An 18,664-nucleotide genomic window follows, 5' to 3' on the forward strand; every position below is an offset into this window, starting at 1 on the left:
TTTTCTATCATTTCACTTGGATTCTTAAATAGATTTATGTTATTATATGAACTGCGTCGCATAGATATCGACCTTATGTAAATGAATCACTATACAAATCATTTGGTTGATTTATAGAACAAATATCGCTTCGATACCCACGGACTATTTAAAATGTTCGAAATTATAATACCTATTTTAGGTTCTCCAAATGGTATGAATTATCTCCCCTAAAAAGATGCAACTTCGAAGTTGTTGCTGAATGTGCAAATGTCAAAAGGCTGTCAGTATGATTCTACGAATTTCTGCATCATGGTAAAGAAACTAATGCCTTCAAATAAATGCATTAGCTTTCAATATCCCTAAGTCATAAAACGTTGATTTACCTTACAAAAAGGGGGAGGATATCTGATCTGTCATAAATTTATTTGCAGTCTTGTCTAAAAATAAGGTCAACTTTATAAAACACATATGAATTAAACTAAAAAGTCTTCTGAAGACGATTATGAGTCTTATCCTATGAATAAATATATAGAAACAGCAGACAGATAAATAAATTCTGAAAAAAACTTTCGGCTTTGACTGTGCTGTTGCACTTGTCTTTTTTGTAGTCTAGATAATTATGATGTCTTACTGGCGTGACAGAAAAAAAATAAAATAGCCTTTCAAGAGGTCATTTTAATTTTTAACGGCCTCACAGAAAAAGTTAAAATATAGCCTTTCAAGATATGTCATAATTATTTTCCTGGCATCACCATATCACAGAAAAAAATTAAAATAGTGTTTCAAAAAGTCATAATTATTTGGACTAGTGGTAGCCTTGTACATTTACTGTACAAACTGTTCAGGGTAAGACCTCTGCAGAAAATCAAGTTTGCTGTCATTCTGACAGCCTCTTGTTTGTTTATACTGAAATACTTATAGATTATCTTTGTTCATCTCAACGAGATTGATTTTCCTCGCTAGAGCCGGCACAGCGAAAACAAGAAATGCAATTGAGTTGAGATGACCAATGATATTCTGTTTATCCCTATTTTACCTATGATGATGTTGTCAATTTCATGTTAATTTCATTAGCAACGCCACATGCCTCCTTAGTTTCTAGCGATAATTTTCCATCTCAAGCGAGTAGCATGATATGAAAAATTATCACAAAAAAAGTTCACAGGTAAAATGCACAAAATAGCGATAAAAATGTATAACCTTAAGCCAAACAAAATTTGATGTGGATGAAAAAATATATAGTAATGTTAATGTATAAATGATGTACATGTGCGTGTAGTTAAATGTACATATGACATGTACTGTGTTTCTTTTTTTTTCATTTGATTCCAATTTTATTGATTTCTTGGGTGAAGGTGAACTAGGCAATGAAATGTTCAATGAAAGACAAATTTAATATAGGCTTGTATTCAGACTTCAGGAAAACCACTAAATTAAATATCCACTAACATTTTTTTCATGAAAATTGGAATCCATGAAAATATGTAAATCCACAGTACATTAAATTATTGTAGGAGAGAAACCGAGAAAGTTAGAAAACTTAATTCTTCAAAAAAATAAATAATTGGCAGTAAACTGATTACAGAATGGTTATTTTACATGGTCAACAAGAATTGCAGGGGTGGATCCAGCCATTTAATAAAGGGGGGGGGTCCAACTACATATCCCCATTCAAATGTATTGATCGTCCCAAATCGTCTAATTTATTAGAGTCTAACCTCTTTAAAACATTTGATATAAAACACAATATAATATACACAATTTATAAAAGAGTCACTCTAAAAAGAGTTATGAGATACTGTAAAAACACAGATTAAAATACATTTATATTACATTTACAGTGATATTGTTGGCTTTTTTCAAAACTACCTTTTTTATTGAGAAAATATGCATCATTTTCATCAAATTAGGAAATTTAAAATCAACGTTGAATTTACTGGAATTTCAATTTACAGAGCCATTTTCAAGAGTCAATCCCTGCTTTAAAATAAGACCTCATTTTGTTAGTGATGATACATAAATAGACCCTCAAATCTGCAAGTATAGTCATTTGAGGCATAAAAAATGTTTAAATGAGTGTTTTTCAGTTTATATTCATGCACAATTTCTACTGAGAAAGCACTGTTTGAATGGTTTGGGGAAAAAAATTGTCTTTTTGGGAATAATTTTAAGCCATTTTTTTTTTCAAATTGGAATTCTCCAGTGGAAAAAGCCTGTATTCTCCACTAATTTAAGGCAAACAAAATCACTGATCTATTACATTTATCAATATATCTTAGCATAAAACACCATAATATTAAAAACAATTATACAAAAGAAAACAAACAACATTATATATAGAACATAATTTGCTATTGGGCTCCGTTTCCTATAACTATAGAAAAGTGATAAAATGTGAATTACTGTAAGAAAAGTTGCAACTACATCTAAAGATGCCATTATTTTTATCAACATTCAAGTGTATGCTACTCTTCCCTAGAAATTTTTTGTAAAATATACGAATTTCAAAGATTCTACAACCGTATTTTTGTGTCGTTTCTCACGTTACTTTTTGCTTCCGAAGAGCATAACGCTGACTGATTTATAGATAAATCGTCACCGGCAAATTCGTAACTTTTGCTTTCAAATAACAAAGAACATCGACCAATAAGAATAGTGAGAAGAAAATGCCGAGAACTATAAGTATTTATGTAGCAGATGTAAGAACAGTGGCGTGATTTTTGTGTCCGATTTCGTAACGCAATTTTTAGATGATGTAATCTGCTTTGTTGTAATAGAATTCTTAAAAACAATATGCAAATATGAACTCTCGTGAGATGTTCAAACAGGTAAATCCGAGATGATTTACATTCTTGTTTTGATCTTCGTAATAATTAAGTAAGAAAATTACGTTGTCGTTATGCGTTACATTTCACACGAAACAGAAGTCAAGTTATTTTTTTAAAATTGTTTTTGTCCTTAAGTTCTAACCATTTCCGGTCATACGTGAAACATGTGACTAACATGTGATAACGCCATTACTACCGGATGTACGAAATACTAGGTCTAAACATTGTTTTTGTTTCCAACGGGATGTTAGCAAACATAATCTGTAGACTTGTTTCGTCTTGTTTAAAAGAGGAAAATTCAATTGTCAAAGAGATTGCGCCGGTGGTCTGTTATTTTTCCTATGTGCATAATGTTACATACGATCCTGTGTGAAAATAAATGCCCAATGACTTGACAAAATCGATTTCATATCTGACAGACGTTAGAACACACTTCGTCTCCCGATAATGACGTGAAGAGTCCTTGGAAAAATCAATCGAAATTACGTCTCTTATCATTGTACCAATGCTCATTGGATTGATTTAACTTCAGCAGTAAATATTACAGGATATTTTAGGTGAATAAATATAATTTAATAAAAAATACATGTTAATATACTGTTACACTTGGAATGTACAAAGTTGGAATCTTTGTCACAGTTTTTATATGACCGCAAATTTTGAAAAAAATTTCGTCATATATTGCTATCACGTTGGTGTCGTCGTCGTCCGAATACTTTTAGTTTTCGCACTCTAACTTTAGTAAAAGTGAATAGAAATCTATGAAATTTTAACACAAGGTATATGACCATAAAAGGAAGGTTGGTATTGATTTTGGGAGTTTTGGTCCCAACATTTTAGGAATTCGGGGCCAAAAAAGGGCCCAAATAAGCATTATTCTTGGTTTTCGCACAATAACTTTGGTTTAAGTAAATAGAAATCAATGAAATTTTAACACAATGTTTATGACCACAAAAGGAAGGTTGGTATTGATTTTGGGAGTTAAGGTCCCAACAGTTTAGGAATTAGGGGCCAAAAAGGGACCCAAATAATCATTTTTCTTGGTTTTCGCACCATAATGTTAGTATAAGTAAATAGAAATCTCTGAAATTTAAACACAAGGTTTATGACCATAAAGGAAGGTTGGTATTGATTTTGGGAGTTTTGGTCCCAACAGTTTAGGAAAAAGGGGCCCAAAGGGTCTAAAATTAAACTTTGTTTGATTTCATCAAAATTGAATAATTGGGGTTCTTTGATATGCCGAATCTAACTGTGTATGTAGATTCTTAACTTTTAGTCATGTTTTCAAATTGGTCTACATTAAGGTCCAAAGGGTCCAAAATTAAACTTAGTTTGATTTTGACAAAAAATGAATCGGTTGGGTTCTTTGATATGTTGAATCTAAAAATGTACTTAGATTCTTGATTATTGGCCCAGTTTTCAAGTTGGTCCAAATCTGGGTCCAAAATTAAACTTTATTTGATTTCATCAAAAATTGAATAAATGGGGTTCGTTGATATGCCAAATCTAACTGTGTATGTAGATTCTTCATTTTTGGTCCCGTTTTCAAATTAGCCTACATTAAGGTCCAAAGGGTCCATAATTAAACTAAGTTTGATTTTAACAAAAATTAAATTCTTGGGCCTCTTTGATATGCTGAATCTAAACATGTACTTAGATTTTTGATTATGGGCCCAGTTTTCAAGTTGGTCCAAATCAGGATCTAAAATTATTATATTAAGTATTGTGCAATAGCAAGTCTTTTCAATTGCACAGTATTGTGCAATGGCAAGAAATATCTAATTTCACAATATTGTGAAATAGCAAATTTTTTTTTTAATTAGAGTTATCTTTCTTTGTCCAGAATAGTAAGCAAGAAATATCTTATTGCAAGAATTTTTTTTAATTGGAGTTATCTTTCTTTGTCCAGAATCAACTTAAATCTTTGTTATTGTATACTTTTTACTATCAACTGATAAATTTAAATGATCTTTACCATTCAGTGATAACAAGCAGTTTTTTTACATCTTAATATTTTATGATGTATTTAAATGAGTAGTTATTGTTGCAAACTCCATTAGAATATTTTAATTGAGATTAGTTTTGGAATAAGGGAAAGGGGGATGTGATTAAAAAATTGGGTTCAATTTTTCTCATTTGAAATTTCATAAATAAAAAGAAAATTTCTTCAAACATTTTTTTGAGAGGATTAATATTCAACAGCATAGTGAATTGCTCTAAGAGAAAACAAAAATTTTAAGTTCATTAGAACACATTCATTCTGTGTCAGAAACCTATGCTGTGTCAACTATTTAATCACAATCCAAATTTAGAGCTGAATCCAGCTTGAATGTTGTGTCCATACTTGCCCCAACCGTTCAGGGTTCAACCTCTGCGGTCGTATAAAGCTATGCCCTGCGGAGCATCTGGTTAATTAATATTTTTTATTCATGTTCTGCAAACACTTATCAGAAACGCAATAAACTTGTCAAAGGAGAAGTAAACTTTTACCATGCATGACTTGAAAGGAAGTACTTTATTGATTTTAGCCCACTAAAGTAGGTTAAAATGTGGAAACCATGTAGATAGTGTACAGGTCACAAATATCACATTGTGCCTATTTTAAAGATTTTAATTCCAAGTTAAAAGTTTTTTTCTTTACTGGATTTAAAGAATGTTACATTGCCAATGATTTGGAATAAATTGTATATAACTGGAATATCAAAACCAAATATAAATACATTTTTTTGGCTTAAACATCAAGATACAACGATTATGGTATCCTGTATCAATGAAGAAAATATGGAAAATTCTGAATAAATTGTACTAATTGTTTTCAAAACAAGCACATATTTAGGAGTTTTATAATACTGTTACATTTAAGATGGATTTTAAGAAAAAGTATACTGTTCAGATTATTTTAAGCAGATTTTGCAATAAAATAAAACTAAAAAAATACTTTCGGTTTCTTATGGTTTCCTGTCAGGTTTAAAAAAAAACTTTAATATAACATTGAAAATATATTTTAAATATTAACATGAAGCAAGTAACACTAGTAATGGTGTTTATTTATGCCTTTTGAATTATATTGTGCAAAATAAAGAAAATAAAGATTGGTTTCCTGTTTGGTTTCATGTCACGTAAACGGTGAGTCAAAATGTATTAATTTTTTCTCGAAAAACTCAATTGTTCCATTCATACTATCATGACTATTCTAACACCAACACAACCCACAAAATAAAAGTTAAAATTTTAGAACTTATAAAAAAGGATACAAAAAGAAACCAAAGGCCGAATACCAAATTATGGTCCATATACACTTATTACATTACTTATAATTATAAAATACACTTTTGTCTTATGACATACATGTATGAGATTTTCCTGGTCCTTGCATTTGAAATTACACTTAAATGATAAGTAAAGACATCTGGACAGACAATTAAAAATTCTATTAGAGTAAGAAAAGAATATAGTATGACTTTTTTACTCATTTTAAAAGTAAAAAATCTTATTGTCCAAGGGACATAACTAAGCCTATAAAAAAGTATCTTACAAGTTTACTCTAAGTATATTAATATTTCCTTCAAGCATGTCAAGTAAATAAAAAGTACTTTAATTTACAAGTTGCACCCCTGACTATAATTGTTTAGTGTTTTGAAATTTAACATTAATTAACAATAGGGTCAGGGTTATGCATTGAACATTAACCCATATACATGTATATTATAGATATGACATTTGCAAACATACATTTTAATCTATATATATATGCTATAAGCCAGTTGATGAGCTAAATTGAGATGTCATTGACAAGGACAAATTCAATATAATCCTTAAAATTCATCAATTCATAAAATTAAAGCATGTAAATGTTTCACACAAAAAAATATTGTGCCTAGTGATGATTTAAGCAAAATAAGGAGATGTAGTATAATTGCCAATGATCAATACATTTGTGCAACCATGACAACTATCCACCAAAAATTAAATGAAGTGAATGTTAGCAATTTCAGGCAACCTCACATCCCTCAACAGTGAGAAAAACCTGATATAAAAGGCCAGGACATGAAAACAATAAAATTGTTCAATTGAGCCTAATTTATAACTAATTATATACAGACATGAACCAATGACAACCACTGAACTTCAGGCTCCTGTGTACAATTTAAAAATGAGATAATTTGGTACCAGTAGTTAGACAACTCTCCCAAATCTCAACTAGAGTCGAAATGACATACAAGTTAACAACTATAGTTTAATGTAAGGCCTTGAACAATAAGTAAACCCATACGTTATTTTAAACAGAAAAAAATATAATATAGTAATGCCTTCTTTATAGTTTACTTAAAGGGTGAGATAACATTTTTTTTAAATAGAAAATAACAGCATGCTTTTGACAGTGTCAAAATCTTTCAGTCAGTTTCCTTAAAAAAAACCACCATGCACATGTTAAACTGTTGTTCATATGTCTCTAAAGATAAGTTTTAATTGATTGGGGGTTGGAGGGAGATCCTGATCCTGAAATCATGGGCTAAAAAATGAAATCCTGAGGTCCCAAATTTAAAGAAATTTAAATCCAATATCCCTGTATTCTTTTTTCGATAAAGGTCCTACCCATCCCCACCTCCTACATTAATTGTAATGTAAAGACAAGTCTTAAAACTCTCTCTATATAAATTTGCTAAACAAATGTTGATAATAATGTCAGGCAGATGAGTATTAAATTTATGTTTTTTTTACTTCAATTTCCCAGATTTGATTTAAACATGTTAAATATAAATACAAACAAATACATGTACTATGCTTCTTACATTTTCAGACCATTATTTCTACTTCATCAATCTTCGGTTTTTTCTTACTTGAAATTACTGATAATAAATATTGAAATATTGAGGTGTAATAAACAAGAAAATTTCCCACTATAAAATCTTGTATAGATAGTACATGTAGTAATAGTATCGCAATTCATTTATATAGTCATAATAGACAGTTATATCATGCATATGATTGTAACAATATGTGTTACACACAGAGTGGGCTGGGACTTGTCACTCCCCATACATTTGTAATTATCTGATTCTTTTGTGTAAATATCATATGTACTGTTATGCATGTTATTCTATTTTTATCTTACCCTCTAGATCATCCATTTATAACATGTAAAAATAGTCATAATTTGGTTGTTACAGGCTATTATTTGAACTTGGAATTAATTTTAATTATGGAAAGATTATTAAAAGATTTCATGTTTATTTTGTATTATAATGTTTTGAGCTGTTCATAATTACTTTCCATACAATGTATTTTGTATAGATAGTGTTGTGGGCGGCACAGTACAAATCTATTGAAAATGTACTATCTTCTTTGTTATGGAAAGTGTTGTGCACAGCACAGCACAGCACATTAAAGTATAGAATAAACATGGAATTTATTAAAAAAAATTCAAACCAAGAAATTATGTAAATTCCATCATTGATAATAATTCCAAGTTCAAATAATAGCCTGTTTTATCATGTTTATGCAGATTCAAATTATGTTTTGTAAATGATATTATTGACAAGAATTAACATTTTTTTGTTTCAAAATTTTGTAATACTTAATTATTAGACTTGCATTGTGTCTTAAAATTTTGCAGGTTTTCCAAATTGTTGTTTTATTTATATTTTAGAACATTTCTTTATATACATGTTTTAAACTTCTTTTTTATATCATAATAAATATAAATGGTTAAGGAATAATTTTAATCTTTCCTTTATCCATTACAGATTTTGAGAAGAAGCCAGATTCTGCAGGATGTTGATAATTGAAAGAAATATGTCTGACTGTCAAATAAATGGTGTCTATAATCCAATTATTAAGTAACCATGGTAACAGGATGAAGAACCACAATATGGAAGAAATGTTACAAAAACCTGGGAATATTTCTCAACAGGAAATGTCAACCTACATCCAAAACAGAAACTCAAAGAATTATGAAGAATTCGTTTGTGGATGGGGAGCAGCTTTTGTAAATATTGGGTTTACGTTCCCTATTAATAAAGTTATGTTTCGACAGCAGCTTCATGGCGTTAGAGTTTGCAAGGCTGTGGGGCAGCTACAGAAAGAAGGCATGCGTCATTTGTATCGGGGATTATTGGCCCCTTTGCTTCAGAAAACTACCTCACTTTCGCTTATGTTTGGATCCTATTATAAAATTCAACATTATTTGACAGTTGAACATCCAACTTTACCCCTTCATGGAGTTCGTATATTTTCAGCGTTAACTGCAGGAACTTTAGAAGCAGTGTTATGTCCCTTTGAAAGAATTCAAGTTTTAATGCAAGATCGTCAGTACAAAGATCGTTTCGACAATACCGCTCATGCTTTTAAAGAAGTACGTAAATATGGATTCAGGGAATATTACCGTGGATTATCGGCAGTCTTACTAAGAAATGGACCTAGCAATGTACCGTTTTTCTTGTTTAGAGATTACGCCATGGAAAATTTGCCAAGATCTGATTCCCAAGCTGATAGAATTTCTCAGGACTTTTTCTGTGGTGCTGTTTTAGGTGCAACTTTAAGTACTATATTTTACCCTGTCAATGTAGTGAAGGTTAAAATGCAATGTAAACTTAGTGGTGATTTTGACAACTTTTGGACAGTGTTCCAAAAAGTGTGGATTGAAAGAGACAGAAAGTTAAAGAAACTGTTTAGAGGTGTACACATTAATTTTACAAGATCGTTTATATCATGGGGTATTATAAATGCAACTTATGAATTTTTAATGAGGAATATGTTTGGTAGTAATACAAGGCTTGCAGATTCAAAATCATAATATAGATTGGCGTTAAAATTACTTAATAAATTTCACTCGACTAATCATGGGTAGAAAGACTGCATATAAGGCTTGATATAAATGACCTACATTGTACACTGTATTCTAAGGCAAAAATAAAATATATGTCTGTTTAAGGTTACATCATCAAAATATATAGGGTAGGTAGGTCGGTATTTCCATTTAATTTTTTGCCCCATGATTTTGAGTTGTGCGTTCTGTCTTGCCATAATACGAGTTTATCTGTAATTTTAATGATTAGATTATTTCCTTTTGTTATTGATTGGGAAAAAATGGCTGCAAAATGTTCATTTCATCAAATGAGTCACAAATTTCCTTAAAACAGCTATCATATTCATGATTATGAACATTGGGATACATGTATCAGGCAAAACTATCTTCACTTTTAACACAAGTTCAGTTTATTTTTCACTTTACAACAGAAATAAAATGGTTTCTAAGGGTAGGCACTAAAAAAATGGTCAGTTGTGTAACCGTAAACAGACATATATTTTTGGGGGGCCTAATATCTATGCAGGAAGGAGATACACACAAGTCACTATAAGTATATTCAGAATTTTAGTATAACCCGTGTAGATTTTATATTTTCTATAAAAATATTTTAATGAAACATTTATAGAAATTGATTATATTTAGAGGGAACATTATTCATATCAAATTTTTTGTTAGTTGGTGGAAAGAGAAATGACAGTACCCATTCTTTTTACTTTCCATTTTACTCATTATATAAGGGCATTTGAAGGAGAGTTAAATTTTGTTGCTTTCCAAGTACTGACTGAGGTGATTCATGGTGATTTTCTCCCCTGAATTTTCCTTATTTTTGACAAAATTATAATTTTGTATTCATTCTAAATCTTTCAAAAATTGTAGTATAATTGTTTTAACATATCTTAAATACATCTTACCTTTTCTAATAAATTTATGATTTAAGAATTTCTAAATGAATTATTATTAGCTCACCTGGCCCAAAGGGCCAAGTGAGCTTTTCTCATCACTTGGCGTCCGTCGTCCGGCGTCCGGCGTCCGGCGTTAGCTTTTACAAAAATCTTCTCCTCTGAAACTACTGGGCCAAATCAAACCAAACTTGGCCACAATCATCATTGGGGTATCTAGTTTAAAAAATGTGTGGCGTGACCCGGTCATCCAACCAAGATGGCCGCCACGGCTAAAAATAGAACATAGGGGTAAAATGCAGTTTTTGGCTTATAACTCAAAAACCAAAGCATTTAGAGGAAATCTGACAAGGGGTAAAAATGTTTATCAGGTCAAGATCTATCTGCCCTTAAATTTTCAGATGAATAGGTCAACCTGTTGTTGGGTTGCTGCCCCTGAATTGGTAATTTTGAGGAAATTTTGCTGTTTTTGGTTATTATCTTGAATATTATTATAGATAGAGATAAACTGTAAACAGCAATAATGTTCAGCAAAGTTAGATTTACAAATAAGTCAACATGACCGAAATGGTCAGTTGACCCCTTTAGGAGTTATTGCCCTTTATAGTCAATTTTTAACCATTTTTCATAAATCTAAGTAATCTTTTACAAAAATCTTCTCCTCTGAAACTACTGAGCCAAATTAATCCAAACTAGGCCACAATCATCTTTGGGGTATCTAGTTTAAAAAATGTGTGGCGTGACCCGGTCAACCAACCAAGATGGCCGCCACGGCTAAAAATAGAACATATGGGGTAAAATGCAGTTTTTGGCTTATAACTCAAAAACCAAAGCATTTTGAGGAAATTTGACATGGGATAAAAATGTTTATCAGGTCAAGATCTATCTGCCCTGAAATTTTCAGATGAATCGGTCAACCTGTTGTTGGGTTGCTGCCCCTGAATTGGTAATTTTGAGGAAATTTTGCTGTTTTTGGTTATTATCTTGAATATTATTATAGATAGAGATAAACTGTAAACAGCAATAATGTTCAGCAAAGTTAGATTTACAAATAAGTCATCATGACCGAAATGGTCAGTTGACCCCTTTAGGAGTTATTGCCCTTTATAGTCAATTTTTAACCATTTTTCATAAATCTAAGTAATCTTTTACAAAAATCTTCTCCTCTGAAACTACTGAGCCAAATTAATCCAAACTTGGCCACAATCATCTTTGAGGTATCTAGTTTAAAAAATGTGTGCCGTGACCCGGTCAACCAACCAAGATGGCCGCCACGGCTAAAAATAGAACATAGGGGTAAAATGCAGTTTTTGGCTTATAACTCAAAAACCAAAGCATTTTGAGGAAATTTGACATGGGATAAAAATGTTTATCAGGTCAAGATCTATCTGCCCTGAAATTTTCAGATGAATCGGTCAACCTGTTGTTGGGTTGCTGCCCCTGAATTGGTAATTTTGAGGAAATTTTGCTGTTTTTGGTTATTATCTTGAATATTATTATAGATAGAGATAAACTGTAAACATCAATAATGTTCAGCAAAGTTAGATTTACAAATAAGTCAACATGACCGAAATGGTCAGTTGACCCCTTTATGAGTTATTGCCCTTTATAGTCAACTTTTAACCATTTTTCATAAATCTAAGTAATCTTTTACAAAAATCTTCTCCTCTGAAACTACTGAGCCAAATTAATCCAAACTTGGCCACAATCATCTTTGGGGTATCTAGTTTGAAGATTGTGTCCGATGACCTGGCCATTCAACCAAGATGGACGCCACGGCTAAAAATAGAACAGGGGTAAAATGTAGATTTTGGCTTATAACACTGAAACCAAAGCATTTAGAGCAAATCTGACAAGAAGTTAAAATGTTAATCAAGTCAATATCTATTTGCCCTGAAATTTTCAGATGAATTGGACAATCGGTTGTTGGCTTGCTGCCCTCCAATTGGTAATTTTTAAAGAAATTTTGCCGTTTTTGGTTATTATCTTGAATACTATTATAGATAGAGATAAACTGTAAACAGCAATAATGTTCAGCAAAGTAAGATCTACAAAAAAGTCAACATGACCTAAATGGTCAATTGACCCCTTAAGGAGTTATTGCCCTTTTTAGTCAATTTTTAACAATTTTCATTAATTCTGTAAATTTATGTAAATTTTTACCAAATATTTTTCTCTGTTACTAATGGGCAAGGTTCATTATAGATATAATTGTAAGAAGCAAGAACGTTCAGTAAAGTAAGAACTTCAAACACATCACCATCACCAAAATACAATTTTGTCATGAATCCATTTGTGTCCTTTGTTTAATATGCACATAGACCAAGGTGAGCGACACAGGCTCTTTAGAGCCTCTAGTTACATGTATTAGAATAAGGAATTAAATTTTTACTTGCATGTATAAATTTTAAATATTAGTTCACAGATATATATAAAATAATTGATAGAAGTATTTTTTCTGTCATTATTCTTAATGTAACCTCTATCTGTATTCTGTTTACATGAACTTCATTATAGTTCACCCACAGTGGTTTGTGGTGTTAATTCAAAGCTCAGTCTTGTGTTTTCTGTGTTACTACTACTGTACATTCAGAAATTAATGTGTGTAGTTATTATTGCGATTTTGTCATTTAAGACTAAACAATGCTAAAATGCAATTATAATTTTTTTGCGAAATTGAGATAAAAATCCTGATTAATTTCCTTCAAAAATATTTAAAAAAAAACGAGTTTAAATTATTGCAGTAATAACCCTGTTGAATTTTTCCCAATAATAAAAACATCGCAATAATTTCTGAATTTACATTAATTTGACAATGCTTGTCGACAATGTTTGTTATAGTGTACATGTTATCTATCCTCATGAACTTGCATTTTTTTTGCACCAGTTATTTCTTGTTTGTTTTGTTTTTAAAACTTTATGATAAAAAAAAAATATGCCTGTCTGGATGGGGATGTTTATTTCTCTATTCTGTAATATTTTGCTCCTTATTCTGCATACTTTAATTAATTTGCTCTCAATACTCCATTCTTTATAGTTGAGTACCACATTTCTCTCTATATATTTATTGTTTAAGTCTGTTTATGCCCCACCTACATTTGTACAATAGTAGAGGGGCATTACATGTATGTTTTCTGGTCTGTGCGTCCGTTCGTCTGTCCCTCCTCAGGTTAAAGTTTTTGGTCAAGGTAGTTTTTGATGAAGTTGAAGTCCAATCAACTTCAAACTTAGTACACATGTTGCCTATGATATGATCTTTCCAATTTTAATGCCAAATTAGAGATTTTACCCCAATTTCACGGTCCACTGAACATAGAAAATGATCATGCGAGTTGGGCATTCGTGTACTGAGGACACATTCTTGTTTTTCTCTTTTTTTCGTCTTTTTGGTCTGTAAACCCCATCCAGATCCTAATGATAAGCTTACAAAACCCTTGTATAATGAAATAAAAACCTAATAGTTACTTTAACTAACCTTTTAAGTTTGAAATTATTTATTGTGTGTTATTATTTTGTATACCGTACATGTATTTACCTGCATGACCTGTTTGTTAAGTTATTTGTGAGAATTATATATTATCGGTGATCATCTCAATGAGATTGATGTTCTAGCTTGAGCCGGGATGCCGAAAGCGGGAAAGGCAATTGTGTTGAGATGATTAATGATAATCTTTTTATCGCTATTTTACCTATCACGACATTGTCAATTTCATGTCAATTTCGTTAGTAGAACCATGTGCATGCTTAGTTTCTAGCGATAATTGTTCATCTCAAGCGAGTAGCATGATATGAAAATTATCACAAAAAAAGATCAAAGGAAAAATGCACAAAAAAAGCGATAATATTTATTATGCATTGGTTAATTCATAAGATTCCAGTAACGTTTATTTTGGCTGATTTTTAACAATGTTAATTGTACATTCTCTTTAGAAGTTTTAGAAATCCTTCAAAAGGCATTCTTCAGACATGTCAGATACTCACAAAATATTAGTTTTGATATACAAAGTATTAATGTGGATTTATTATTATTCGTTGCATTGGATATCAATTTGAGTGGAATTTCATTGTTACAGGTAAACCACTAAATTTAATGTTCAACGAATGAAAAATTTGCTATAGTATGTATAGGCTTGTATAAACATCGGCAAAAACCACAAATTTAAATATCCACGAACATACAATTTTCCCCTTATTCATGAAAATTGGTACCCACGAAAATAAATGAATCCACAGTATTATCATGCATGTCATGATTATTGTTAAAAGAATGCATATATAAATGCCATTTGTATTTTTGAATATTCAGGAAAAAATAGGGCATTTGTTATTCATGTTATTCATTTGTGTACCAATGTATCTATATTAAAAGGTTAGATAAGATTTGTGTTGCTTTACTACATCTACATGTACTAGTAATTTGCAGCTGCTAGATGTGATAATGAGTTAATGTTTACTAATTTGCAGTGTTCTGAAGTGTATAAAACACATGTAGATGTACAACTTTAACAAGTGTGTTATCATGGTTATGTGTGTTGTAACTATATAGATTGTACATGTTGTAGAAAAGTTACTGTTGTTTTTGCTGTTACAGTGTGTATGAGGTGAGATGCGAAAGGTAGTCACAAAATAGGATTTGCTCCTTTATTCAATTATGCTGATTATTTTTGCAATCTATTTTCTTTTAAATATTTATCAGTACATTTTCCTCGAACTTAAGCCTTTTAGGAGGATCTGTAGAATGGGGTGTCATTCGAATTCCACAGAAATAAAGCCCCAATTCTGGCATCCCAAAAAAAGGTCCTTCTGTCCCTCTTGTAAGACAAAGTTCTGTACAGAAAAAAGGGACACACTATTCCTTTGCCTGGTTGTTACCTATACTTATCATATGAAATGCTACCTCAAGTAAAGACATAAAAGGTTGAATTTCAGTTTATTGAAATCTGGATACTTACCATGTTTACAGTGTTCTCACACAAGAAATTTATACAGTAATTTGGTTGACCTTCAAGCTTTATCACTGCCATGACTTAGGCCTAAAATAAAATATTGTTTGTTTTCCCAAACCCAACCGACCCTGCAAAATTGGTGCTACTTATAAAATTTTATTGTCAAAACTAAGTCAAATATTATTTTATTCATTTTGGATTTTCAGGCTTGTTGTATTGTCCGATAATGTTTAAGCTTTTTGGAAAAATTAAATTATTTTCCTACCTACCTACCCACACCTGGCTTGGCAGGGTCGGGATTGAGGAAACACACACTATTTTAATTTAGGCCTTACAAATGACCTTGTGAGAACACTTATACATGTTATATTTTAAAACAGGAATTATGTTTGAAAACCAATTTCAGTGATTGTTATTTATACACTATCATAACTCAATATGATTCAATAATTCTAAAGTTTTTATGGATGTCAAGTTTCCATGTTTATCTTGAGCGTTGAGGTTTTGGTTAGTTTTTATTTTAAATTAAACTTCAGGTTATTTAAGCACAGGTTGACAAATGACAATCATACATGAATACTGACATCCATACAAAAAATAATGAGTCCTCAGTATGCCAAAACCATTGGCATTAAAATGTCATATTTAAAAGAACATTGCTTGTTACCATAATCATTGATAATGTCTAATTTATTATAATTCTTTTTATGAAATGTTAGATGACTCTGTTCTCAATTATGGCAGCTGAAAAGTGTTCAGATGTTGAAACCATTATTAGGTACCTAAGTATTTTAGATAAAAAGCCAACAATTGTGAGTTAAAATTGCAAAATGATTATAAAAAAGTATCATCTTTCAAGGTTAATATTTTTGCCTAAGTGTATAAATGAAATAGTATTGGTTAGGATGACACTCATGGGCCTATTCGTGTACTGTAAATTCAGAAATTATTTCAAGGTTTTTATTCTTGTGAAAAATGCAAAAGAGTTGTAAACACCATAATTTAAACTCGTGTTTTGAAATATTTTATATGAATTAAACATGATTTTTCTCAAAATTGGAAAAAAATAAAATCGTATTAGTCTAAAATGACAAAATCGCAATAATAAATGCACACAATAATTTCTGAATTTACAGTAGATTTATAGTCGTGGGTATAATATAATAACAGGATATTTACTTCAGAAAAAATTTCCTTTGTTTGCTGTCAGACACAAAATATCCAAGAAATATTTTTAGTGTTAACATACTCTTAAACAGTTAGGTGTAAATTTTGGATAATAATACCTTCTCTAAATCAAAATTTTTGATTGTACAATCATTTATATGATAGAGATATGAAACAGATCATTAATATATATTGTTATAGAAATAGTAAATTAATATTATAGACATGACATAAGATGGTACTATTGATATGTGATGATGGAAGTTTTTAACAACCCAGTGGCGGATCCAGAGGGGGGGTTCCGGGGGTTCGCACCCCCCCCTTTATTTTGGCCGATCAATGCATTTGTATCGGGACATATGTTTTGCACCCCCCCTTTGCCCTGGGATTGCACCCCCCCTTTGGAAAATTCCTGCATCCGCCCCTGCAACCTAGACGGGTAGTTATATATTTGCTATACAATGTTGTATAATCATGATAATATAAGTCTAGAAGAGCTCTGTATGATTTCATAAAGTCATAATTAACAAAATCAAGACTAAACTGTATTTAGATAATCTTACTTGCACCAAGGAATACTCACACTATTATTACATGTATATCTAGTCCTATTATTCAGAAATTCTTAAGCTTCTTGTCAGTAATTTGGACAAAACTTATGATACTGTGAATTCATTTATTTTCGTGGGTACCAATTTTCATGGATTAATGAAAATATACATGTTCGTGGATATCCAATTTTAAGGTTTTGCCTAAATCTTCATACCAGCCTATAGAAAATTTGATATTCGTTAAACATTTACTTTTGTGGTTCACCTCTCTCCACAAAATCCATGAAAATTGGTGTCCAATGAATAATAATGAATCCACAGTAGTAAATTTTGTTATGTAGTAGTACAAATTTGAAATTTGCTTGTTAAATTCTTTGGTAGAAGTTTTTAGATGTGTTTTATCAGCGTTTTAATATTTGTATATTTTGAATTATCAAATATTTTGGCTTAGAACATGACTGAAGATACATTAATTGTCAACTGCAGACTAGTATTGTACGGTAACATAGGTACTGTAAATGTTATAACTGATCAAACTGAAAATTAAGTGGAAAAAATAGAGAGTAAATAAAAAAACTGCTGATCCAATCTGACTTAAATCAGCTATTAGTGAAAGAAGCAAATCTTGACTGCTGATTTTATTCAGATTGCTGCTTATGAAAACTCTTTGTATATGATTATCCTAATTTGACAACATAAAAATCATGGCAAAACAGAGCAGTCGATATAATTGATAGAGGAAGAAATTTTATCAGTCACAAATTTTGTTTGAAATTTCAAAAAAAATCATATCCATAAAGGGGTAATTGAAAGAGCATGTTTTACTACATGTATAGCATTTCTAGGTATAGTAAATACCATAACACTATTAAACTGTTTTGCTCAATTAATCAAATGACGATCAGCTTAAGGTTGTAAACCTTAGGATAGATGTCCAAAATTCTTCTTTCTTGTACTTTCATTTCATTTATATCTGTATGAAGTTGTTATAATTATATACTATACATTAGATGTTTGAATAATATATATATATATATATATATTCTATACTGTTTGTGTTTTTACAGTAATGAATAAAATTTCAAAAAACACTAGCAATATTTTTATTTTGAAAACATGGACAACAACAAAAAATGTATTTACATGTCATACATGTTGAAAAGAGACTGAAGATAAGGGGATATTAGAACTTCACAGGTAGAAGAGAAACTGACATGGCAAAAACACGAGACAACGAAAAAAACAAGTCAATAAAACACTACATAGAAATCTCAAGATTTAGCTACATGAAAAACTTTTGTCAATTGTCTTGAAAAAAAACCCGCTATAGCCTATACTATAGATAGATAAATCAATACATTAAATCTGTCAGAGAACTTACAGAAGCTAAATATAGGAGATATTGCCCTTAAATGATGAATGCAACCAATTTTCCCCCTTAATTTGAATATTATCTAGACAAGAGTGCACACGCTGAAAT

At 30.8% G+C, this 18,664-nt stretch overlaps 1 protein-coding gene across 2 annotated transcripts in view; it reads left to right on the top strand.

Annotated features, from left to right (window-relative positions):
• The window catches only part of LOC134690917 (mitochondrial nicotinamide adenine dinucleotide transporter SLC25A51-like), a 54,268-nt gene extending 44,557 nt beyond the window's left edge, over positions 1-9,711 (top strand). Inside the window, exons 1-2 of one of the 2 annotated variants that reach the window (XM_063551090.1) lie at positions 185-294; positions 8,558-9,711. In XM_063551090.1, the coding sequence (XP_063407160.1) occupies positions 8,626-9,606 (981 nt within the window). In that variant the 5' untranslated portion in view covers positions 185-294; positions 8,558-8,625 and the 3' untranslated portion in view covers positions 9,607-9,711. Of the gene's footprint in view, positions 1-184; positions 295-8,557 lie in introns of those variants that run through there. The other variant, XM_063551091.1, reaches the window with a different exon arrangement.
• The last annotated feature ends 8,953 nt before the right edge of the window (positions 9,712-18,664 follow it).

Source organism: Mytilus trossulus, chromosome 11, assembly GCF_036588685.1.
Source record: "Mytilus trossulus isolate FHL-02 chromosome 11, PNRI_Mtr1.1.1.hap1, whole genome shotgun sequence".
In the NCBI taxonomy this organism is placed as follows: domain Eukaryota; kingdom Metazoa; phylum Mollusca; class Bivalvia; order Mytilida; family Mytilidae; genus Mytilus; species Mytilus trossulus.